Source organism: Coregonus clupeaformis, chromosome 34, assembly GCF_020615455.1.
Source record: "Coregonus clupeaformis isolate EN_2021a chromosome 34, ASM2061545v1, whole genome shotgun sequence".
NCBI classification, from domain to species: Eukaryota; Metazoa; Chordata; class Actinopteri; order Salmoniformes; family Salmonidae; genus Coregonus; species Coregonus clupeaformis.
In genome coordinates, this window is record NC_059225.1 from 5,850,351 (window position 1) to 5,875,141 (window position 24,791).

The 24,791-nt window shown below is 43.7% G+C and overlaps 3 protein-coding genes across 3 annotated transcripts in view; 2 read left to right on the forward strand and 1 right to left on the reverse strand.

The window, feature by feature from the left end:
- Positions 1 to 9,558: 9,558 nt before the first annotated feature.
- LOC123482476 (myogenic factor 6-like) lies at positions 9,559 to 11,213 on the forward strand. The gene is made up of 3 exons (XM_045210331.1): positions 9,559 to 10,111; positions 10,350 to 10,443; positions 10,541 to 11,213. The coding sequence occupies exons 1-3, from the start codon at positions 9,599 to 9,601 to the stop codon at positions 10,648 to 10,650; spliced, it is 717 nt and encodes a 238-aa protein (XP_045066266.1). The 5' UTR covers positions 9,559 to 9,598; the 3' UTR covers positions 10,651 to 11,213.
- Positions 11,214 to 15,359: 4,146 nt separating this feature from the next.
- On the forward strand, positions 15,360 to 18,867 carry LOC121579059 (myogenic factor 5). Its single transcript, XM_041893325.2, has 3 exons — positions 15,360 to 16,779; positions 17,958 to 18,033; positions 18,369 to 18,867. Exons 1-3 carry the CDS (start codon positions 16,156 to 16,158, stop codon positions 18,560 to 18,562), a joined length of 894 nt encoding a protein of 297 aa, XP_041749259.2. The 5' UTR covers positions 15,360 to 16,155; the 3' UTR covers positions 18,563 to 18,867.
- LOC121579060 (protein lin-7 homolog A) overlaps positions 18,479 to 24,791 on the reverse strand; it is a 44,827-nt gene continuing 38,514 nt past the window's right edge. Inside the window, exon 6 of the mRNA XM_045210388.1 lies at positions 18,479 to 18,542. The gene's annotated coding sequence lies outside the window, so the exon portion shown is untranslated. The remainder of the gene's footprint in view (positions 18,543 to 24,791) is intronic.

Sequence of the window (24,791 nt, forward strand, 5' to 3'; positions counted from 1 at the left end):
ATATCTTAGATGTCTCACCTAGCTATCTTAAGATGAATGCACTAACTAACTGTAAGTCACTCTGGATAAGAACGTCTGCTAAATGACTAAAGTATCAATGTACAGGGTTGGAACACTGTCTATATTCACCCAATTATCTGGACCCAGCTCAGCAAGAGATCTTTGTTTATTGCCATTGCATGTACATTGATAAAGGGTACTAGAGTCTCCTGGCTCAACTAACATCATGTTGATTGAAACTCCTAGTGGTGTTTTAGATGTGGGAATTGTGATTTGTTTTTGTTTTTCTGGAATGGAAATGTCACACAGACAGATGTGCTGATTCTATTAAACAACCAAATAAAATGTTACTTGTATTATGATTTGTATGGTAATTAACAGTCAAATTAATTATGTGAAATCAGCAAATCTGCCCAAGCTGAAAAGTACGTTCTGCTTTTACAAAATGGGGTTTTCAAATTGGTATCATTGTGTGCAGTAGAGCTCTGGAGGCCTATCTCTGCAGAGAAACTGTCCTCAAGTCCAAGACAGGAACCAACATGATCTGGTCATCTGTCAACAAGAAACCAATTCATTCTATATTGGCTTCCACATGTGACTGCTCCCCCAGACCCTTGTAAACAAAACGGAATGGGCATGCATGTGTCATGAAATGCTCACCATAAACGTATATCAAGTGATCGAGACAACAGCGCTTCCTCTACTACTTATTGTGGAAATGTATCACGTCCTCATTTACATAATTAACTTTCACATCTTCTCTACCTCTGAAATCGAGTTAATTTCATCCACACAAGTTGTCTCCATATAGTTTCAATCCATTCTCCTCTTATAAACATACTTATCATCTATTGTGAAGTGGAACCACAGCTTCTCCTTGACCATGGCTTTCAGCTGAGAGTCCCTGGGGTTGTGTGAAAGAAGACCTGGCTTGAGTAGAATAGTCCCATTGAACAGGCCAGGACCAACCAGGCTATTGTCCTGGATGGGCAGCTGCTGATCCCAGGAGGATGTTGGAATGATCAACGAACCCCGAAACCCCAGCACGATTAGGAGCGCTCCCTAAAGTGTCAGTTACTGGGAGAGTACATTTACAGCCTGGAACAGAGCTATAGAACAATAGAATAGTGTTCTGTGTGTACACAGAGGATGAGGCAAGGGATTGATGGAGGGTCTGTAAAGGGTTAACTTTCAGTCTCCTGAGGTTATCCAAATGCTAAGGTAAAGGTCACGGATACAATATGTAGAAGACCTTGTATATTTGATGGGCAATATTTCAATAGAAATAGAATTCTACTTTAATTTGGGTCACTTACATTATATCTTATCCAAATGGGTTTAGAGGAGAGTACTTGACATGGGCCAGAGAGATGTCTCACTGACTAGGAGTCCCTAGTTCTCAGGCTTCCACAACAAGGTAACTGGAGCCAAGGCACAGAGTGGGACATCCATGGGACATCCATAAGGTTTAACCAAGTGTGGTTGCACAACAGTAAAATACACACTGATCTGGAATGTATTATACAGTATGATATTACACACACACATACATACACACACACATACACACACACATACACAGACATACAGTGGGGGAAAAAAGTATTTAGTCAGCCACCAATTGTGCAAGTTCTCCCACTTAAAAAGATGAGAGAGGCCTGTAATTTTCATCATAGGTACACGTCAACTATGACAGACAAAATGAGAAGAAAAAAATCATGAAAATCACATTGTAGGATTTTTTATGAATTTATTTGCAAATTATGGTGGAAAATAAGTATTTGGTCAATAACAAAAGGTTCTCAATACTTTGTTATATACCCTTTGTTGGCAATGACACAGGTCAAACGTTTTCTGTAAGTCTTCACAAGGTTTTCACACACTGTTGCTGGTATTTTGGCCCATTCCTCCATGCAGATCTCCTCTAGAGCAGTGATGTTTTGGGGCTGTCGCTGGGCAACACGGACTTTCAACTCCCTCCAAAGATTTTCTATGGGATTGAGATCTGGAGACTGGCTAGGCCACTCCAGGACCTTGAAATTATTCTTACGAAGCCACTCCTTCGTTGCCCGGGCGGTGTGTTTGGGATCATTGTCATGCTGAAAGACCCAGCCACGTTTCATCTTCAATGCCCTTATAATAATATAATAATATGCCATTTAGCAGACGCTTTTATCCAAAGCGACTTACAGTCATGCGTGCATACATTTTTGTGTATGGGTGGTCCCGGGGATCGAACCCACTACCTTGGCGTTACAAGCGCCGTGCTCTACCAGCTGAGCTACAGAGGACCACGCCCTTGCTGATGGAAGGAGGTTTTCACTCAAAATCTCACGATACATGGCCCCATTCATTCTTTCCTTTACACGGATCAGTCGTCCTGGTCCCTTTGCAGAAAAACAGCCCCAAAGCATGATGTTTCCACCCCCATGCTTCACAGTAGGTATGGTGTTCTTTGGATGCAACTCAGCATTCTTTGTCCTCCAAACACGACAAGTTGAGTTTTTACCAAAAAGTTCTATTTTGGTTTCATCTGACCATATGACATTCTCCCAATCCTCTTCTGAATCATCCAAATGCACTCTAGCAAACTTCAGACGGGCCTGGACATGTACTGGCTTAAGCAGGGGGACACGTCTGGCACTGCAGGATCTGAATCCCTGGCGGCGTAGTGTGTTACTGATGGTAGGCTTTGTTACTTTGGTCCCAGCTCTCTGCAGGTCATTCACTAGGTCCCCCCGTGTGGTTCTGGGATTTTTGCTCACCGTTCTTGTGATCCTTTTGACCCCACGGGGTGAGATCTTGCGTGGAGCCCCAGATCGAGAGAGATTATCAGTGGTCTTGTATGTCTTCCATTTCCTAATAATTGCTCACACAGTTGATTTCTTAAAACCAATCTGCTTACCTATTGCAGATTCAGTCTTCCCAGCCTGGTGCAGGTCTACAATTTTGTTTCTGGTGTCCTTTGACAGCTCTTTGGTCTTGGCCATAGTGGAGTTTGGAGTGTGACTGTTTGAGGTTGTGGACAGGTGTCTTTTATACTGATAACAAGTTCAAACAGATGCCATTAATACAGGTAACGAGTGGAGGACAGAGGAGCCCCTTAAAGAAGAAGTTACAGGTCTGTGAGAGCCAGAAATCTTGCTTGTTTGTAGGTGACCAAATACTTATTTTCCACCATAATTGGCAAATAAATTCATTAAAAATCCTCCAATGTGATTTTCTGGATTTTTTTTCCTCAATTTGTCTGTCATAGTTGACGTGTACCTATGATGAAAATTACAGGCCTCTCTCATCTTTTTAAGTGGGAGAACTTGCACAATTGGTGGCTGACTAAATACTTTTTTCCCCACTGTACATACATACACACACACACACACACACATACATGCATGCACAGCACACACACATACTGATGCACACACACACACGCACGCACATAATAGTTTCATAAATGTTCATCCCCAACCGTAATACTATAAATGGTAAACAGTGGCCAAAAGGGTGACAAAAATGTACTTGGCTAATTTCTTGGCTCATGTCATGGATGCCATATCTTCATGCAGAAACAGGAGCCCTCAGTGACCACTAGTATCCCAGCTGTCAGTGTGAAATGTGGATGTGGTGCAGGAATCAGGCGCAGGAAACAGAGGCTTCGTCCAACAGGCTTTAGTAAATACACAAAAAAACAAACGGGCCTCAACAAGAGCCCGGAAGGCAAAACACGAAAATTACGCACACAACGCGTAAAACTCTACTCGCCAAAATAGCGCGCACAACATGTGCGGAAACTCTCTCCTATCCAATGGAGGAAACAAACACTGCACCTCTGACCGGTGAACAATTACACACAACACAAGACTCAAACAACGAGAACTTATAGGACACATAATAAGCACAAAACAGAAACAGGTGTACCAATAAGACAAAACCAAACAAACATCGAAAACATACAATGGTGGCAGCTAGTACTCCGGGGACGACGACCGCCGAAGCCTGCCCGAACAATGAGGAGGAGCAGCCTCGGCCGAAACCGTGACAGTACCCACCCCTTGACGCGCGGCTCCAGGAGGATGCGGAGCAGGGCGCGTGGGGTGACCACGGTGGAACTCAGTCAGAAGAGACAGGTCTAAAATGTCCCTCCTCGGCACCCAGCACCGTTCCTCCGGACCGCATTCCCTCCCACTCCACGAGATATTGAGACCCCCATCCGACGTCTCGAATCCAAGATGGACCGAACTGTGTACGCCGGAGCCCCCTTGATGTCCAGTGGGGGCGGAGGAGTCTCTCCTATCTCACAGTCCTGGAGTGGACCAGCTACCACCGGCCTGAGAAGAGACACATGGAACGAGGGGTTAACATGATAATCAATAGGCAGTTGTAACCTGTAACACACCTTGTTCAACCTCCTCAGGACTTTAAAAGGCCCCACAAACCGCTGACCCAGCTTCCGGCAGGGCAGGCGGAGGGGTAGGTTTCTGGTCGAGAGCCAGACTCCATCTCCAGGTGCGTACACCGGCCCCTCACTGCGGTGGAGATCGGCGCTCGCCTTGTGTCGACGGATGGCCCGCTGCAGATGGACGTGTGCAGCATCCCACGTCTCCTCCGAGCGCCGCACCCACTCATCCACCGCAGGGGCCTCGATCTGGCTCTGATGCCATGGTGCCAGAACCGGCTGGTAACCTAACACACATTGGAAAGGGGTTAGGTTGGTGGAGGAGTGGCGGAGAGAGTTCTCTGCCCAGGGGACATACCTCGCCCACTCCTCCGGCCAGCCCTGGCAATACGACCTCAGAAACCTACCCACATCCTGGTTGACACGTTCGACCTGCCCATTGCTCTCCGGGTGGTACCCCGAGGTAAGGCTCACCGAGACCCCCAAACGCTCCATGAACGCTCTCCAGACTCGGGAGGTAAACTGTGGACCTCGATCAGACACTATATCCTCGGGTACCCCGTAATGCCGGAAGACGTGGGTGAATAGTGCCTCAGCGGTCTGTAGGGCAGTAGGGAGACCCGGCATGGGAAGGAGACGACAGGCCTTTGAGAACCGATCCACAACGACCAGGATGGTGGTATTCCCCTGTGAGGGGGGAAGGTCTGTAACAAAGTCCACTGAGAGGTGAGACCAGGGTCATTGTGGAACGGGCAGGGGTTGTAACTTTCCCCTGGGCAGGTGTCTGGGTGCCTTACACTGGGCACACACCGAGCAGGAGGAGACATAAACCCTCACATCCCTGGCTAACGTTGGCCACCAGTACTTCGTGCTAAGGCAGTGCACTGTCCGGCCAATCCCTGGATGCCCAGACGAGGGTGACGTGTGATTCCAATAAATAAGTCGATCCCGAACCTCGAGCGGAACGTACGTCCGACCCACAGGACACTGTGGAGGGCTAGGGTCGGTACGCAACGCCCGCTCAATTTCAGCATCGACCTCCCACACCAACGGTGCCACCAGACAAGACCTCGGTAGTATGGGAGTGGGCTCAACGGACCTCTCCTCTGTGTCATACCGCCGAGACAGAGCGTCTGCCTTTCCGTTCTGGGACCCAGGGATGTACGTGATCTTAAATACGAACCGGGCTAGAAACATGGTCCATCGAGCCTGGCGAGGATTCAGTCTCCTAGCTGCCCGAATGTATTCCAGGTTACGGTGGTCAGTCAAAATGAGGAAAGGGTGTTGAGCCCCCTCAAGCCAATGCCTCCACACCTTTACGGCCTGTACCACGGCTAACAGCTCCCTGTCCCCCACGCCATAATTTCGCTCCACCGGGCTGAGCTTCTTAGAGTAAAAAGCACAGGGGCGGAGTTTAGGTGGCGTGCCGGACAGTTGCGATAGAACGGCCCCTATACCGGCTTCTGACGCGTCCACCTCCACCTGGAATGGTAAAGCGGGATCCGGATGCGCCAGCACCGGAGCCGAAGTAAACAGGTCCTTCAGTTTCCCAAAAGCCCTGTCCGCCTCAGCTGACCACTGCAAGCGCACGGACCCCCTTCAGAAGGGGACGTTATGGGAGCTGCCACCTGTCCAAAACCCCGGATAAACCTCCGGTAGTAATTCGCAAAGCCCAAGAACTGCTGCACCTCTTTAACCGTGGTTGGGGTTTGCCAATTACGCACGGCTGACACACGGTCAACCTCCATCTTCACTCCTGACGCGGACAACTGATAACCCAAAAAGGAGACAGACTCCTGGAAGAACAGACATTTCTCTGCCTTGACATACAGGTCGTGCTCCAACAGCCTCCTCAACATTCGGCGCACCAGGGCTACATGCTCGGCTCGGGTAGAAGTGTACACCAGAATATCGTCTATGTACACGACCACTCCTTGCCCCTGCATGTCCCGGAAAATCTCATCCACAAAGGATTGGAAGACTGAAGGAGCATTCATTAACCCGTATGGCATGACGAGATACTCGTAATGACCCGAGGTGGTACTAAATGCTGTCTTCCATTCATCGCCCTCCCTAATGCGCACCAAGTTGTAGGCGCTCCTGAGGTCCAATTTTGTGAAGAACCGTGCTCCGTGTAATGACTCCGTCATAGTCGCAATCAGAGGGAGTGGATAACTGTATTTCACAGTAATCTGATTGAGACCACGGTAATCAATACACGGGCGCAAACCTCCATCCTTTTTCTTCACAAAAAATAAGCTCGAGGACGCAGGGGAAGTGGAGGGCCGTATGTATCCCTGTCTCAGAGACTCGGCTATGTATGTCTCCATAGCCCTCTTCTCCTCTTGAGACAAAGGATACACATGGCTCCGCGGAAGCGCAGCTCCTGCCTGGAGGTCTATCGCACAATCCCCCTGTCTATGAGGTGGCAATCGCGCCGCCCTCGCCTTGCTAAACACGAGTGCTAAATCCTCATACTCAGGGGGAACGTGCATTGCGGGCACTTGGTTTGGACTCTCCACCGAGGTCGCCCCCACGGAAACACCCAGACATCGCCCCATACACTGGGCAGACCACTCCTTAAGAGCCCTCTGTTGCCACGAAATATAGGGATTATGGGTAATCAACCAGGGAAGCCCCAGCACCACCGGATACGCAGGAGAGTCGATCAGAAATAGCTGAATAGTCTCCTCATGACCCCCCTGCGTCTTCATCCTAAGTGGCGCCGTGACCTCCCTAATCAACCCTGATCCCAACGGGCGGCTATCTAGAGCATGTACAGGGAAGGGAGCATTGACAGGAAGGAGAGGAATCCCTAACTCTACACAAAACTTCCGATCAACAAAATTCCCAGCTGCGCCTGAATCTACTAGCGCCTTATGCTGGGACCGAGGTGCAACCTGTAGAAAACTGACAGGTATAGTTAGGTGCACAACAGAGAGCTCTGGGTAAGTGGGGCGCCTACTCACCTGGAATGACTCCCCAGTGCGTGGCCTGTTGTCTCTTCCCCCTGGAGACCCTCCCCAGCACCTAGCCGCAGTGTGTCCTCCACGGCCACAGTTGGTGCAGGGGACGGCCCCCCTTGGACTCCTTCTCCTCCTTTCTCTAGCGCCAGCACCTCCGAGCTCCATAGGACTCGGCTCGGAGGCGCTGGAGGGTGGAATGGACGGCCCCCACTCGGGACGTCCGTGGGTGGCCAGCAGGGTGTCGAGGCGTATGGCCATGTCCACCAACTGGTCAAACGAGAGGTTGGTGTCCCTGCAAGCCAGCTCACGGCGGACGTCCTCCCGTAGGCTGCACCGAAAGTGGTCAATGAGGGCCCGCTCATTCCACCCTGCATCTGCCGCTAGAGTCCGGAACTCCAAGGCAAACACCTGGGCGCTCCTCTTCCCCTGCCGGAGGTAGAATAGACGCTCCCCCGCCGCTTTCCCCTCAGGTGGATGGTCGATCACAGCCCTGAAGCTGCGGGAGAACTCAGCGTAGGTGACCGTTGCGGCGTCTATCCTCCTCCACTCGGCGTTGGCCCACTCCAACGCCTTGCCGGTGAGACAGGAGATGAGGGCGGAAACGCTCTCGTGTCCCGAGGGCGCCGGGTGTACGTGGCTAGGTAGAGTTCTACCTGTAGGAGGAAACCCTGACACCCGGCAGTGGTACCATCATACGCCCTCGGGAGCGAGAGCCGAATCCCACTGGGTTCTGGAGCCTGGACGGGCGGACTGGCCGATGGTGGGGGTGAGGTAGGTGGAGGTGTGGGTACCCCACTGGTCTCCCATCGGTGTAGAGTATTTATTACTCCCTGCAGGGCGGTCCCGAGTTGGTTTATCCGGTCGTCCTGTCCGCGGACGCGCTCCTCGAACGACTCGGGTGCTGCTACTGCTCCTGCTGATTCCATCGATAAGGGTGTGTAATTCTGTCAGTGTGAAATGTGGATGTGGTGTAGGAATCAGGCGCAGGAAACAGAGGCTTCGTCCAACAGGCTTTAGTAAATACACAAAAAAAAAAACGGGCCTCTACAAGAGCCCGGAAGGCAAAACACGAAAATTATGCACACAACGCGTAAAACTCTACTCGCCAAAATAGCGCTCACAACAAGTGCGGAAACTCTCTCCTATCCAATGGAGGAAACAAACACTGCACCTCTGACCGGTGAACAATTACACACAACACAAGACTCAAACAACGAGAACTTTTAGGACACATAATAAGCACAAAACAGAAACAGGTGTACCAATAAGACAAAACCAAACAAACATCGAAAACAAACAACGGTGGCAGCTAGTACTCCGGGGACGACGACCGCCGAAGCCTGCCCGAACAAGGAGGAGGAGCAGCCTCGGCCGAAACCGTGACACCAGCTGAGAGAAGCAGACTTTGCAGATCGTAGAAAAAATGCCAAAGGCCACATAGCACCACTGAGAAGGCTTTCATCTATTTTATGGATTTAAGATGAATGAGTCCCATATCTATTTATACCACCTAGATACCACAGGTGTCATTCTGACTGCACATTCATATCTATTTATGATTGGACATGCCACAAGTTACAATTGCACTTAACCATTCTCACTGTCTAGGATATGTTTCTTTGAAATGTATTAGGCTATACTGTAGAATTTCAGCCTACAGTATTAAAGACATGAACAGAGTACACCATTTGTTGATGATTGGAATACCTGCTCTATGTCAAAGGTTGAGAAGTGGGCTTGAAAGTTGAAAGGTTTTGATGAGATAAGGCAACAAGAACAAATATACTTTATTATTATAAGTTATGAAAATAATGTTATTGGAACTTTGCAAGTCAGTTGAGGGCCAATATTTGTTACGCTTAGGGGAGCCAACTTCTTGGGAAGGGCCTGAAGATTACATTGACAGTTATACTACTAGTCGAGAAGTAGAGATGGGCACTGGTACAGTATGTTATCTTTTCACCATGAAACAGATATTGAAAATACCTGTCATAAGTTTGAAGTGAAGTTTTAACTTTCATTGAGAGGTGTTAACGCTTATTTATTTTCTACACAAACTCGCTTGGTAGTAAAAAACCCATTGAGAAAAAAAAAAAAGGTTGATGCACTGCGACAGCTAAGCGTTGGATAGAGTTTCACATTCTATATATAAGCCTGGTGACTTGTGTCACAGGGCTATTTAAATGCCATGCAGGGTCCCACTGTCAAAACATAGGCCGTGCGAGGGTACAACAGTATGGTGGACCTTTTTGAGACCAACACTTATTTCTTCAACGATCTGCGTTATCTAGAGGGAGATCATGGACCATTGCAGCACTTGGACATGGCGGGGGTGTCCCCTTTGTACCACGGGAATGACAGCCCGTTGTCACCTGGGGGGGATCCGTCCGAGACTGGATGTGACAGCAGCGGAGAGGAGCATGTCCTCGCACCCCCGGGTCTTCAGCCGCACTGCGAGGGACAGTGCCTCATCTGGGCTTGTAAGGTTTGTAAAAGAAAGTCTGCACCGACCGATAGGCGCAAAGCGGCCACTCTCAGGGAAAGAAGGCGGCTCAAGAAGATCAATGAAGCGTTCGATGCGCTGAAGAAAAAGACCGTGCCCAATCCGAACCAGCGCCTGCCCAAAGTGGAGATTTTACGCAGCGCCATAAACTACATCGAGCAATTGCAGGACCTGTTGCATACACTGGATGAGCAAGAAAAAACGCCCCAAAATGGCTCATATAACTATAACGTGAAAGAACACCATGTAAGCTTCATTTGAGTAATATTTGCAGCTGCATTTTTTATGTCACTTTATGCGTACAATAATTGGCTTCATGCATAAAGGGTAAATTGCCATAATGCATAAAGGGCAAATTGCCATAATGAGAAATATCTTACTGTGCATCATACTTGTAGGCCTACTACTTTGTGTACCTGTGCCCGTTAATAATAACACGTGTGTTAGTAGACACTTAAGCTAATACGTGTGTGTGTACATGTAGGCGTCAAATAAGGAGTACCATTGGAAGAAGGCCTGTCAAAACTGGCAGACCTCAGCTGATCATTCCAATGCACCAATGACGAATCAGAGAGAAGGTTGGTGCCAACTATGATTAGGAAATTAGATCTAAATTGCTCTTTTGCAACTCATCAACTTATTGTACATCTTATATATTTTATTTCTATATTTCAGGCTTCACGGAGTCTTCAGCGTCCACCAGCCTTCTTCGCCTGTCATCAATCGTTGACAGCATCTCAAGTGAAGAGAAACCGACTTGCAACGAAGAAGTCTCCGAAAAATAATGCATGATTTATTTGAATTTTGTAGCCTGCATAAGCGACGTCAGCATTTCATATTTCCATTGTCTATTTCTAAATTATTTCCACTTCTTAATTCATATGTTTTAGTTTCCATTTACTTATATTCATTTGTACAAATTAACGGGCATTTTGTAGTCACTGTTTTCTTTAAAAATGTATGAATGGTCAATATTTTATTTCTAAAGAATGACAACAATGGAACTATAATATTTTATTTCCAAATGGACATTTGATAATTGTAAATATTTTATAATATATTAACAACTTAATTTATTTTACATATAAAATGCAGAAACACAACCTCAAGAGATTCATTGTTGTGTTTGAGTATTTATATATGAACTGACCAACAAATAAATTGTAAGCATTGTATCTTACAGGGCATCTACACGTTTTGTTTTGTTCATCACTAACTATGCACTTCATTATTTATTTTAAATACTTTATTTTAAATACTTTATTTTAAATACTTTATTTTAAATACAATTTTACTTTTTAGACATTTTGATATCAATACAAATTAAATTGTATACACTATATGGCCTTGACACATGTAGTATAGTATAATATCATGAAAACCATGCAATTAAAACCTCAGGTATTCATTTTTGAATTATCCTATGTTGTACCAGTTTTTTAATTGGACTTGACTCACTCCAAATACCATAGATTAATGCATGGTGTATGGGTACTTAAGGTAGGTCCTACTGTGTTCAACCTCTTTGCAGGTCAGGCCATTCCTATTATGTGACAAACTTTCAGCCATAGCTTTAAGGTCTCATAATGATATCCAATGATATTCCTAATGTCCCCACTAACCCACTTGATCATGTGGAATTTGAATAGAGATATGATACTGCACATGCAAGCACCAGCCACACGTTCCCTCAGTATTCATGGGTATTAGAAGAACATAAAATCCAACAGGACCTGAAATAGCCTGGGCTCCTTTCTTTGTTCCAGCTGGCAGAGAGCTAGCCTGGTCCACTCCAGTAACGTTACGTTTAACATTTGAGTAATTTAGCAGACACACTTATCCAGAGCGACTTACAATTAGTGTATCCATATTAGGATAGCTAGGTGAGACAACCACATTTCACAGTCGTAGCAAGTACATTTTCCCTCATAAAGTAGTTATCAGCAAAGTCGGTGCTAGTTGGAAAAAAAATATATATATATTTATATCATTAAATATTATTACTATTATTATTATGTTACTATTATTATTAATATTATTATTATTATTAATATTTTGTCACCTCTAAACTCGGAAATGCTTCGACATGGAAACTTTGTCAGGAGGCAATGGTGCAAAGCCCTCAGTGATAATGAAGACAGCTATTAGGTCTTAATTCATGATCACTTGTTTGATCATGCACATTGGCACAACATTTACACATACTTTATAAGGGACTCCCTGAATGTAGGTTTGATATGATGATCTCTTGCTCCTTCATGTGTTGACTTGTGGAAGCCTACTTGTTTATGATCCAACAGTGCATTGCTGTGCTGACCTAACCCTGCATCACAGTGAGCACTGCTCCTCTCCCTCTCAGATCTCTGTGGCTGACACACTGCCCCTGCTGACCCCTGTGTGTCCAGCCTGGTCTCATTGACTAGACGTAACATAATGTTAGCCACAACAAATTGTAATTTGTAACATATCATAAGAATTGTAATTTGTAAAATATCATACGAATTGTAATTTGTAACATATCATAAGAAATGGATGATGAACATCCACAAATTAATACATAATGTACCAAACGTAAAATATCATACTAATTTTCGTGTCCCGGATTTCCGTTTACTATATTACGTCTACCCCTGAGTCCAGGTTGTTTCGTCTGCCTTTTCCCTCAACCCTCACACAACTGTAGGCATACACACATGCACCTCACACTGACTCACAACCCCACGACCCCAAGCACACACACACAACTTATTGGAGACTCATCCAACAGTCATTTGAAAAAGAGGCCATAGTAGAGATGCACAAGAGTCTCTGTGTTTTTTTATTTTATTTTATTGCCGTTGAGTACATTCAAATTGATTAACCTTACAGTCTTTTTATATAGACGTAAATGGCTTTAGGGTACATTTTGGGTGATTTCTCAAAACAGTAGATTGCATATCCAATGTACCAACATTTATCCAAATCACAGTGTCAAAGCCACCCGTGCTCCTATTTCTAGTGCGATTAAAAATAGATTTAATGCGCGCTTCAGTGATGCCTCATACAGTAAGTACTATCAAATGATATATGGCCTGTACTTCAAAGTCCCTTCACATCTTTCTTTTTTCTTCTACTTCTCTTACTGAACCAAACTGAAACTAGATAACCCCCACAGTAATGTTATTTTAATGGATCGAAGCAGCTTTCTCACAGTGAGTTTGTGGGCCTGTTTCCCAGTGTCCATGAGCGTCTTCCTTCCAAATGAGTTCTAAGGCTCTCTTAGATCCCCCTAAATGACTTTGTCAATCTACTGTTTGTTTTTGGATAATATCTTTGATATGTTCTACCAAAATCTACCACCTGCTCAACATTGAGGCCTAAACCTTGGGAAAATAGCAATTACCACCTTTATGTTGAGAGGGACGTAATTTCATTGGGACCTGTTATTTTAGGATTTAGATGCAAATGTATCAGTTTGGGGTTTAATAGATGTGATTCCTGTACTAATGTATATGAGTATTCTATTATTCATGTATAATACAGTCTTTATAAGTTAGGTGTTATAGATGGAATTGTTTTGTCCTCTCCCTGGGTGTTTCAAATGGAGGATAAGTGCAGTATGACGTATTATCACCATTTGACTTGTTAGAAGACAACATCGGCCTGCAATTTTACAGAGATTTCCCTGTCACTTATGATGCTATTGAAATGGATTTTGCTGTGGAGCATGTGTTTAAAAAGTCAAGGCTGATGAAAGGGGAGATTTTATTGGAGAGGATCAGCCTTTGAGAGATATGCCTTGATTTATCTGGGTTTCCTAGAATATCCTGCTACGATATGATTCCCTGCAACATTGTAGTTGGCAGCGCACTGCAGCTCCCTGCCAGACAAGTGGTGTTGCCAATCAAAAACCCTTGTCATGTGATATGATCTAATGCACTCACTAAAGTTGTCCATTGAAAGTCTGACTTTTAAAAGCTCATATTCTGTTAACCCATACCCAAACGATCTCGTTGACTCATCTTATACTCACATTTGTGGCCAAAGCATAAATTGGAGAAAAAACACTCCAAAAACCCCACCTCAAACTTGTATCTCAAACAGACAGTTACATTTTTTTTTGCTATTTCCTCATAGAGTATGATGTCATACTCCTGAGGAGGATGAGCTGACCAATCAGTGGTCTAAAGGAGGATGAGCTGGCCAATCAGCGGTCTACTCGCGTTAATATTTTTAATGACCGGTATATGCCCACAACATTCTGTTGCTGAGGTACGCCCACACCATTCCAACACAGAAAATATACTTTTTAACATACTTAATTACACTTTAATGGAAGGAAAACTATTTCACTCATATTGTAAGTAATTATTGGTCATATTTCAACACTGGACAGTTACTTTACTTTAAGAAATGGGCTGCCCCCATAAACACAAACATTGGTTAACTGGAAAAGTGAAATACTATACATGAAGGATTATAATGTGTCATAAGTTTGAAATGATTGTATCAGTCTGAAACATTTGTCTCCATACTCCAAATCTTTCAGGAATATAACAAAAATAAGTTTCCATCTATGGCATATAAAATCTGGGGTTAATAAACCTTTATGGATGTCGGAACATTTGATATATGACACCTATGGAGACTGAATAAGAGGGGCACAACATCACATGAAATCAAAGCTTGAGCAGTTTAGAAGAAATAAGGGTTTCACACGTGAGGGAAAGGGACATTAAATCCCAGCTAATGCCCTACACTTAACTCTGCCTCTGACCCCTGACAACAACTCTGGAATAGAGGTGATAAAAAAATAAAAATAAACAGTTCCCAAGAGACACCACTAGCACTTCCAATCACAGAGCCAGAGTGAGTATGTACGAATGGAGTAGCGCATAGGCCTCTGCTAGATGTATCGCCACGAACACCATATGCTGGCCCAATCGTATTCTATAGGCTCAATTAGCTATCAGTTGTTGCCAGGTTTTCTCGTTGTCTGTATTGTTGGGGTTGTTCACAGTCAATATAGCCTTTGATCTCATCCGAAGCATCTAGGGCCAGGCTCATGCCAATGTCTTCTTCAGCTGTGCGCTATACAAACTCGGACGGCAATTCAGTGGCAGGTACTCGGGTGTTTTCTTAGGTGTGCGCGGTTCCCAGAGATAGAGGAGGCCAAACGTTTTGACACGTTGTGAGAAATATCCGCATTGTATCCTTGTAGGGTGTCAACAAACACTCGAATAATTACTCCGACGACTGAAACAGGCAGCTCATCATGGCTATTCATCAGTGTTTGTTCAAGCTAGTTTCTCATGCGTAATTAGGCTATGCACATGTGGTTCGCAAGCAAGCGTACTCTTTCGAGATGCAGCTTAAGTAATTAATATAGCATGCTTATTAACATGTATTACAAGCCGAATGTTTTAAAAGTTAACACAATTTGAATGCCAGATTTCTCATTTTATTGAGTAAAATTAATCAAGGATACAATGTGATGCAGGTATTTTAAGAGGGACATCAAATATGTACATTATTAGACATTATGAGACCTTTCCAAATGCAACAATGATATGCAAATGTTTAAATGTATAGGCCTATATGTATTGAATATAATTTGACATGGGTATAATTAGGTTTTAATGGTGTATGTTTGGCTATGACATTAGGCTAGGTCTTGCAAAGGATTCACGAATTGAAGCCCTCGTGTTAAATGCTTAATTACCTATTTAATTAGCTTTGACAAACACGGACACCGCGTGCATGACACCTTCAATGATGAGTTAGGACGGGTTAGACGAGTAACCGCTGCATGTGAATGATGAGATTTGAAATGTTACACCTCCCTTTGCAGCTGGGCTGCATCTGTAACGCTGCTATTTGTCTCAAGCATAAAATTGGCATGCAAACTCTTGCACATGCTTCACTTCGTTGCTCTTGCTCAGTTTTAGAAAACAAAACTAATCTCTATTATTATCACACTTTCATAATGTGTACGATTTTGAGTGTTGGCTCATTGCAATATTAGTAGCGTATATATTCAAAGATTGGTATACTAAAAGTACTATTTTGTCGCATCTGAGAGGTAAAGTTATTCCCCTATTTACCTGTTCAACTATTGGTGTTCACCAACCATTACTTTTACACAGAATAGGTCAGTTTCTTAACAGAAAAGGGCAATGTAGTGGTGTAATGAGTGGGAAAACACCAGGGAGTGCAGATGTGAGGAACTCTGCAGGGTACTGGGGGTGAGGGACCGGGAGCGGGTGGGGCGGAGAGCTGAGCTAACCCCAGCCTGCCTGGGCCAATGGGGCATGGTAATTAGATCTGGCCAATGTGGGCCTTGGGCTCTGGACTGGGGGCATATAAGCGGGGCCCCATGGCAGCAGCCCCCTCATATCACTCAGAGGTCTCCTCTCTCACCCCACTGCTCTCCCAAAGCAGAGAGTTGTTTTCTTCCTTTCTTCAACCACAACAACAGCCCATCCATGGATGTCTTCTCCCCATCGCAGGTCTTCTATGACAGCGCATGTGCCTCCTCGCCAGAGGACCTGGACTTCGGCCCCGGGGAACTGGACGGCTCAGAGGAGGACGAGCACGTCCGGGTTCCTGGGGCTCCTCACCAGGCGGGTCACTGCCTTCAGTGGGCCTGCAAGGCCTGCAAGCGTAAGTCCAGCACGGTGGACCGGCGGCGGGCTGCCACCATGAGGGAACGACGCCGGCTGAAAAAGGTGAACCACGGCTTCGAGGCTCTGAGGCGCTGCACCTCAGCCAACCCCAGCCAGAGGCTGCCTAAGGTGGAGATCCTGCGCAACGCCATCCAGTACATCGAGAGCCTCCAGGAGCTGCTCCACGAGCATGTGGAGAACTACTATGGCCTTCCTGGGGAGAGCAGCTCAGAGCCTGGGAGCCCCTCGTCCAGCTGCTCCGACAGCATGGTGAGACTGAGACCAGACACACACGGACTCATATACAGCTTTACTCACTGTCTCCTCATCTCTGTGCAGCACACAGAGGCTTTATCCTGTCCTGCTAGTTCAGTGTCTGCTGAAATGTGTTCCCTCATTGGACTATTTCAGAGTACTCTATTTGCATGATGGATCACATTGCTGTTAGCCTCTGTCTTGTTGCATCTCCCAAGATCTTGAGTTAAAAAGCTTTTGTTTGTCTCTGAGCATGCATATTGTAATAATTTGACATTACAATGTCATATCTAATTTGCATTCAGAGTATCTCCCTGGATCTGAAGGGGAATAGGCTCACTTCAAATTTAGAATGTTTATTGAATAGACTTGCACTGATTGTGCTGTTGGGAGATCTCAATTACAATGTTCCCTTGTGCATTTCATCTTCTTTGGCTGCATCACTGATGCAAACATCTCTTTTGCAGTGTTATACATGCATGATGCGTTATGTTTCACCGGGAAATGCTATCCTTTTTTTATTGGTGTGTTTGGTGCATGTATATTACCTCAGTGTATACCTTCTCAGTTGGCCAGTCAAGATTAGAATCAGCTCTACAAAACAGTGGTTAAAAGGTGATGCAATGCTAAATAATAGAATGGATCTTTATGATGGTGGATGGAGTAATGGCTTTCCCACCACTGGACACTTTATAGCCTAATAAACCCTGCTAAATCCACCTTACTGAAGTCTGGCAGGAAAGACTGTGCTTTTCTGCATTCCATCCTGACTGCATGTTCTCCGCTGCTGCCAGGATGTTCTGCAGATTTACTGGGAGAAAGTGTCGTCTTGCACAAACTGGTGTTGCTTCCACTGATACAATCGATTCGCCACGGCTAGAGCCGGGCAGATCATGGGAGTAGCCTGCAACTTTGGCCCTGAGGTCGCTGTGAAATAAAGAAGCCTAGCCAGACAGTCAGCAACACTGTGGATTTATCAGTCTGGCAAGATGACCAGGGATTACATTATTTGCCCATATTTTAATATGATTTAATATTTGTATGTTCTTATTGTGCACCATTTAAAAACCTCAGTTGAGTAAAATCAATTTCAGACACTTCAAAATGTCTGAAACGTGGAAAGGTGAATAATATCACGTGCTTTGTTATGACTGCTCTGCTAACGTTAGTTTGCTCTGTTTGTTTCCTTGTAGGTTGACTGCAGCAGTCCTGTTGTGTGGCCTCAGATAAACACAAGCTATGGCAACAACTACAGTTACACTAAGAACGGTATGATTAATATTTTTTGTCTTGTTATGTCTTATAAAACTATAGACATAGTCTAATGAATACATGTAATGGGCTTATGTTAGGCTATGGTCTGACTACCAACTGTGTATGTTGAGTATTGTAAAATCTGCCAGGTTTACTTTCATTAGTTTTGATTCATACTATAGAGGCACAAATAATGTTCCAAGTTATGTGAATAATTTTGCCTTTCCATTTAAGTTCACCATACCCATAAATTGACTCAATAGGACATGGTGGTTAACTGATCTCATCCATGAGATAGCTCCGTTCATTGTCTCGACTGACCTTGTCCTTCCCCTGTTTGTCCTGTCCAGTGAGCTCCGGAGAGAGCGGTGCTGGTGCCTCCAGCCTGGCCTGCCTGTCTAGCATAGTAGATCGCCTCTCCTCGGTGGATGCCAGTACCCCAGCTGGGCTCAGAGATATGCTTACCTTCTCGCCCTCTAGCACCGACTCCCAGCCTTGCACTCCAGAAAGCCCCGGGACCAGACCTGTGTACCACGTGTTGTGAAGAAAACCTGCATTAGAATAGAAATAATCGGATGACCACATACCACTTTTACTTCCTATTTCGGTGATGGCTAAGATCGATCAACACCTGCCAACTTTTGTATTGTAAATAAGATTGTAAATATGTACTGTAAATGTTCATTTATTTTAAACAATATTATACCAAATGTAACATATTTAATTGATCCATTTCATGTGTCCGTCCTAATATAGGCCTATGCATCATTCAAACAAGTTGTATTTAAGCTATTGTATGTTAGCTTCATGTTTCTCATGATTAATAAACGTTTCAATAATTCTAGAGTTCCCACATTGTTGGTGTAAATGTTGTTTATTCCTTCAAATAGAGTGACTACAGAAGAGAGAGTAGCTTTCATTCCATTTCTGGTCAGAGTGTTGGTGTGGTGGGTAGAGATGGGAAGGGAGAAGAGAGGGTTTGTGTACCTGTTTTTTCATTAGTAACAAATGTTTCTCATTGTTAACACCCCTAACTACACCCTAAACACTATCGTTTTGAACAAATGGCCTGAACGTAACACTTGAAATTGTGTGGAAGGGGTTACTGGTATCATATGTTGCATCTCATCAAAGCCTACAGCTCATAAAATCAAAGCATTACAGTATTTTTCCTGTTGTATTGTGGCCCCATTAGGCTAAAAATATTTCCCTCACATTTATAACACATTTATAATAGAAGAACACCGTGAAATCGAATGTGTCACTGCAGGTTTTTTATGTAGCTCCTGTATCACTTGCCCTATAGAAGCACAGCATGCAGTCACGACCATGTGAAAACATAGAAACCTTTCTCGTCGTGACACAACCTTCGAGAGACACTCAAGTCTTCATATTTATGACAAGCACCTTCCTGTTGTGACACCAGAGGGAGGGACTCAGTGGCGAGTGGTGACACCAGAGGGAGGGACTCAGTGGCGAGTGGGACATACTGGTAGTTCAACCCTGGCTCTGCCTCTGTGGCACTATGCTAGATGGCTCTGTGGCATAGCATGCATACCAGTGAGGGCTTCTATTTCAGTAAGCCACACTGCTGGCTACGAAGCTCCCCACGCACTGAAGTAATTTTCCATGGCTAAACCTTGGATATATTCATAAATCATTCATGCACCAGGCATGTGACGTCATGAGATGACAAGAGATATCATATTTTTTTCCACATCAACAGATAGTATGACCCAAGGTTACAAACAGGGGGGGGGGGTATTTGCATCAAGTACTTTATTATTATCATTAATCTATTTCGTTCGATTCAACTTCCAACCTGGACAATGTAAGGACAAAACGTAGCCTGACACAAATCACTCTTAAGTGAAGTCCTCTGCCATTTTTCACTGTAGCCAAAGCCATTATTTGCAGTACTGAGTATACACTATCACCACAAGAGGGAGGTATTTCTAATACTTTCTAATTCAAGAGATGTCACTTGTCATGCTCTCATGACTCTAAAGCTTTTTTAATTGCTTATCTAATAAGTAGGCTGTGATATTGTTTGTGTCATATTCCAGTTAAACAATAACTACCTGACAATTTGATACAGATGTAGGATCTTAATTTAAGCCAGTTTACTACAGCAGGAAAATAATTCTGCAGCAACAGGAAATGTGAATTATTATGTGGATCATAATTAATGGACATTTTTGTAGGGGTTAATACATTCTTCGTAAGGGAAAATCAAGTCTGAAATTTCATAGTGGAAATTACAAACTTCAGAAGCCTTTTTAAACCTCAAATACACTACAAGTTTTACATTTCCTGAATTGCAGGAAAGTTCTCCTGCAACAGGGTCATCAAATTAAGATCCTACATCTGTAGGTATTTTACAGACATTGTGCTCTTCTAATAGGACATGTTGGGATGAAAAGTAGACAGTTACCAATTCAATTGCTCTGTAGGCTACTTCAAAACTCCAAAACCCACATGCTCAAGTGGGGCCAATGTTGTCCTCGTGCTCACTGCAAATCCCCCCTTCAAATTATGAGGAGGCAATGAGGAGGTTAGCTAGCTGCCAGACACTTACATTAAACATATTTAACAACATTAAGTGATTCATAATCACATCAATACAATACATTTAAAATATTTGGTCACTATGAAGGCTAACTATTGCCCTTGCATTGAGGACCCACCTTTGAGTGAGTAATCTAGACACCATGTTGATATATCCCACTGGGCACAGATGTCCATTCCACGTCTATTCTATGTTGGTTAACCAAGGTTGATTCAACCAGTGTGTACCCAGTGGGATTTCTAGGCTATAGCTAGTTGTCTAGCTAATAATAGTATATACCCCTCAAATTCAAATCTGGACCTCAAACCATAAAAAGTCCCCTCTAATCAGGGACTGATTTAAACCTGGGATACTACAAAGCAGGATCAATGTGTATTTTATTTTAGAAGGATAAGCTTGGAATGGGCATGGTCTAATTGACTCCACAACAAAAAATACATATCAAAGTTTAGTTTTCTTAATCAATAGTCATTTCTGGTTGTTTATCAAAGTTAGCTGGCTAACTCACTGATCCTACTTTGTAGTATACCCCTCAGGTGGGTGCAACTAATTATGAGGTAACAAACATAAAACCAGCACTAAGGTAAGACTTGAATAGGTCGATTTGGGTCTGAATACCCCTGGTCTATACTATTAGCCTGGCTGACCCGCGACCCATGTGACTACACAGCGAGCTGTGACTGGAAGACTTCCAGACCTGGTGCCAGCCAGACTACTATACTATAGGCTTCAGTCTAATCTTCCATGGGTGTCCTCTGTATGGTAGACTGTATCATCATTTACGTTAACATTAATTTAGTCTATCCTACAGATAGTATCCTAGGCCTTTCATTCTTCATTTGCTTCCATGGGGAATCATACAAATATTGTTTTATCACCTACACTCTGAAAATTAGGGGTTCAACAAGGGTTCTTCTAAGATCCTCAAAGTTCTTCGAATAACCTTTTTTATTTTTTATTTTTTTTATTTTATTTCACCTTTATTTAACCAGGTAAGCCAGTTAAGAACAAGTTCTCATTTACAACTGCGACCTGGCCAAGATAAAGCAAAGCAGTGCGATAAAACAACACAGAGTTACATATGGGGTAAAAAACGTCAAAAATACAACAGAAAATATATATACAGTGTGTGCAAATGTAGCAAGTTATGGAGGTAAGGCAATAAATAGGCTATAGTGCAAAATAATTACAATAGTATTAACACTGGAATGCTAGATGTGCAAGAGATTATGTGCAAATAGAGATACTGGGGTGCAAAAGAGCAAAAAAAATAACAATATAGGGATGAGGTAGTTGGGTGGGCTAATTTCAGATGGGCTGTGTACATGTGCAGTGATCGGTAAGGTGCTCTGACAACTGATGCTTAAAGTTAGTGAGGGAGATAAGAGTCTCCAGCTTCAGAGATTTTTGCAATTCGTTCCAGTCATTGGCAGCAGAGAACTGGAAGGAATGGCGGCCAAAGGAGGTGTTGGCTTTGGGAATGACCAGTGAGATATACCTGCTGGAGCGCAGACTACGGGTGGGTGCTGCTATGGTGACCAATGAGCTAAGATAAGGCGGGGATTTGCCTAGCAGTGATTTATAGATGGCCTGGAGCCAGTGGGTTTGACGACGAACATGTAGTGAGGACCAGCCAACAAGAGCGTACAGGTCACAGTGGTGGGTAGCGTATGGGGCTTTGGAGACAAAACTGATGGCACTGTGATAGACTACATCCAATTTGCTGAGTAGAGTGTTGGAGGCTATTTTGTAAATGACATCGCCGAAGTCAAGGATCGGTAGGATAGTCAGTTTTACGAGGGCATGTTTGGCAGCATGAGTGAAGGAGGCTTTGTTGCGAAATAGGAAGCCGATTCTAGATTTAACTTTGGATTGGAGATTCTTAATGTGAGTCTGGAAGGAGAGTTTACAGTCTAACCAGACACCTAGGTATTTGTAGTTGTCCACATACTCTAGGTCAGACCCGTCGAGAGTGGTGATTCTATTATAAAAAGTTATTTCAAGAACCCCATAGGAGGTGGGGTTCATCGAGGAACCTCCTTAGTTGGTGGTGGTTCTTGTTGGAACCTAACTGCCCAACTGAAACATTTGGATTTGAATTTGAAAGGACAGCAGGTGCAGGCCCTTAACTGAAAAATGTAAAGACCTCCTCAATTTAAGGTAAGGGTTGTCCCTTGTATGATCTAAATTGATATTGTTTCATGATGATACCATCTGTCTTTTCATATTTGTGCAAATCTTTCTAAAACAGAAAATTGACACAATTCAATGGATATCAATCAACAAAGAAGTAAGAATATGTATGCTATAAGAATATGTTGAAGGCTAGCTGTATTGGGTGCAGATGACTTTTGTGTCTGTGAGGAGGCATACAAAGGTATGTCAATTGGTATTGGTATGTTATGCAGATCACATGTACCATCCTCCTCCCTTACCTCTTCAATGAAAATCCCATAGGCCTCTACATTATGGACAAGATATGTGTATAAAAACCATTATCAATACCGTTCTTTTCATTCACATTCACCACAAGAATCAAGGTATGAATACTGTCGTGTGCATGTTTTGTTAATCATCTGTATAATTACTCTTTTTTTGATTCACAGACTTCACCCTCCCTACACCTCTGATTAATATAACAGGAAACCTGTTCGATCACCATGCACTGCAAAATCATTCTGGCTATGGATACGGAGAACATCAACACATTAACATCAACACGCCAGAGGATATACTCATTGGACTTGGGGCTCTGCTGGGAGTTTACCTCATATTTTGATTTTTTTTATTCTGCTTTGCCACTAAAATCATAATAAACACTGAGAACTAAAATATTTTGTTATTGTTGTTATTGTTATGCATATTATTATCATTAATAATAATAATAACAGGGGAGGCGGGGTAGTTCAAAAATGAACCCCAAAAGGTTATTCAAAAGGTTCTTTGAGGATTCATTAAAAGGGGTTCTTTGAAGAACCCTTTTAAAGGGTTATTTGAAGAACTTATAGGGGGTTCCCCAACGGTTTCACTTTGAAGAACCCATAAAGGATACTCCAGGAACCTTTTATTTTTAGAGTGTACCTCCAAATGTCTTTGGTACAAAAGCAGCGTTTTCTGCCTCTAGGTTGCCAAGGCAGACCAACAGGGTATCACATCACATGCATGCATGCAATGCACCCACCCTACAGAGTAAAGTCTGACATCCCCCCCACCCCTGCATCTGGAAGTATGTTGTCACGGAGACAGAGAGGATGTGATTTCACCTGGCTATAAAGAAAGTGTTGTGTTCCAGTATTACATAGATACACATCAATCAATTCACACCAGCCATATAAGTGTGAACTCATTACAGTGTTATACAGTGACTACAATGGCAGCTATGCTGTTCTTAATCTGCATTAGACTCATCAGATCAATCTGATTAATTTAAAGGTTATGATAATGAAAATTACTTGTAGCCAGGATTCATATGTCCACAAAGATGAGATTAGATGAATATAATGCAATGTCATTCCTGAGGGCTCAAATGTCAGTAACCACGACATGGCACAGTCTCTGTAGCTTGTGCATTCTCCAACACAAGCCCTCTATCCTATATGAAGGGCTCTGTAGTGTGTAGCCTACTGATTGAATAATTAAAGCTGAGGTATATTCATTTTACAGAATAAGAATGACAAATATGAACATATTTCACTGATCTTTCATCAGTGAAGCCTAATTACGAGTTTGCGTTTCCATCCTCACTACTCAGTTCATTAGCGCCGTGGAATGAGAAAAGAGGTGATTAAATAGATAGATGGATTACAAGGATGAGTCACTGTTTATGAATTAGACATTCTTGATGGAAATATTCCTTTGATTCTATCTGAGGAAAGTATAATTAAGCAATAAGGCACCAGGAGGTGTGGTATATGGTCAATATACCACGGCTAAGGGCTGTTCTTAGCATGACGCAACGCGGAGTGCCTGGATACAGTCCTTAGCCGTGGTATATTGGCCATATATCACAAACCCCCGAGGTGCCTTATTGCTATTATAAACTGGTTACCAACGTAATTAGAGCAGTAAAAATACATGTTTTGTCATAATCGTGGTATACGGTCTGAAATACCAAGGCTGTCAACCAATCAGCATTCAGGGCTCGAACCATCCAGTTTATAATAGCACACACAGCCTGATTTGTCTAGTGGTGTAAAAAATGCAT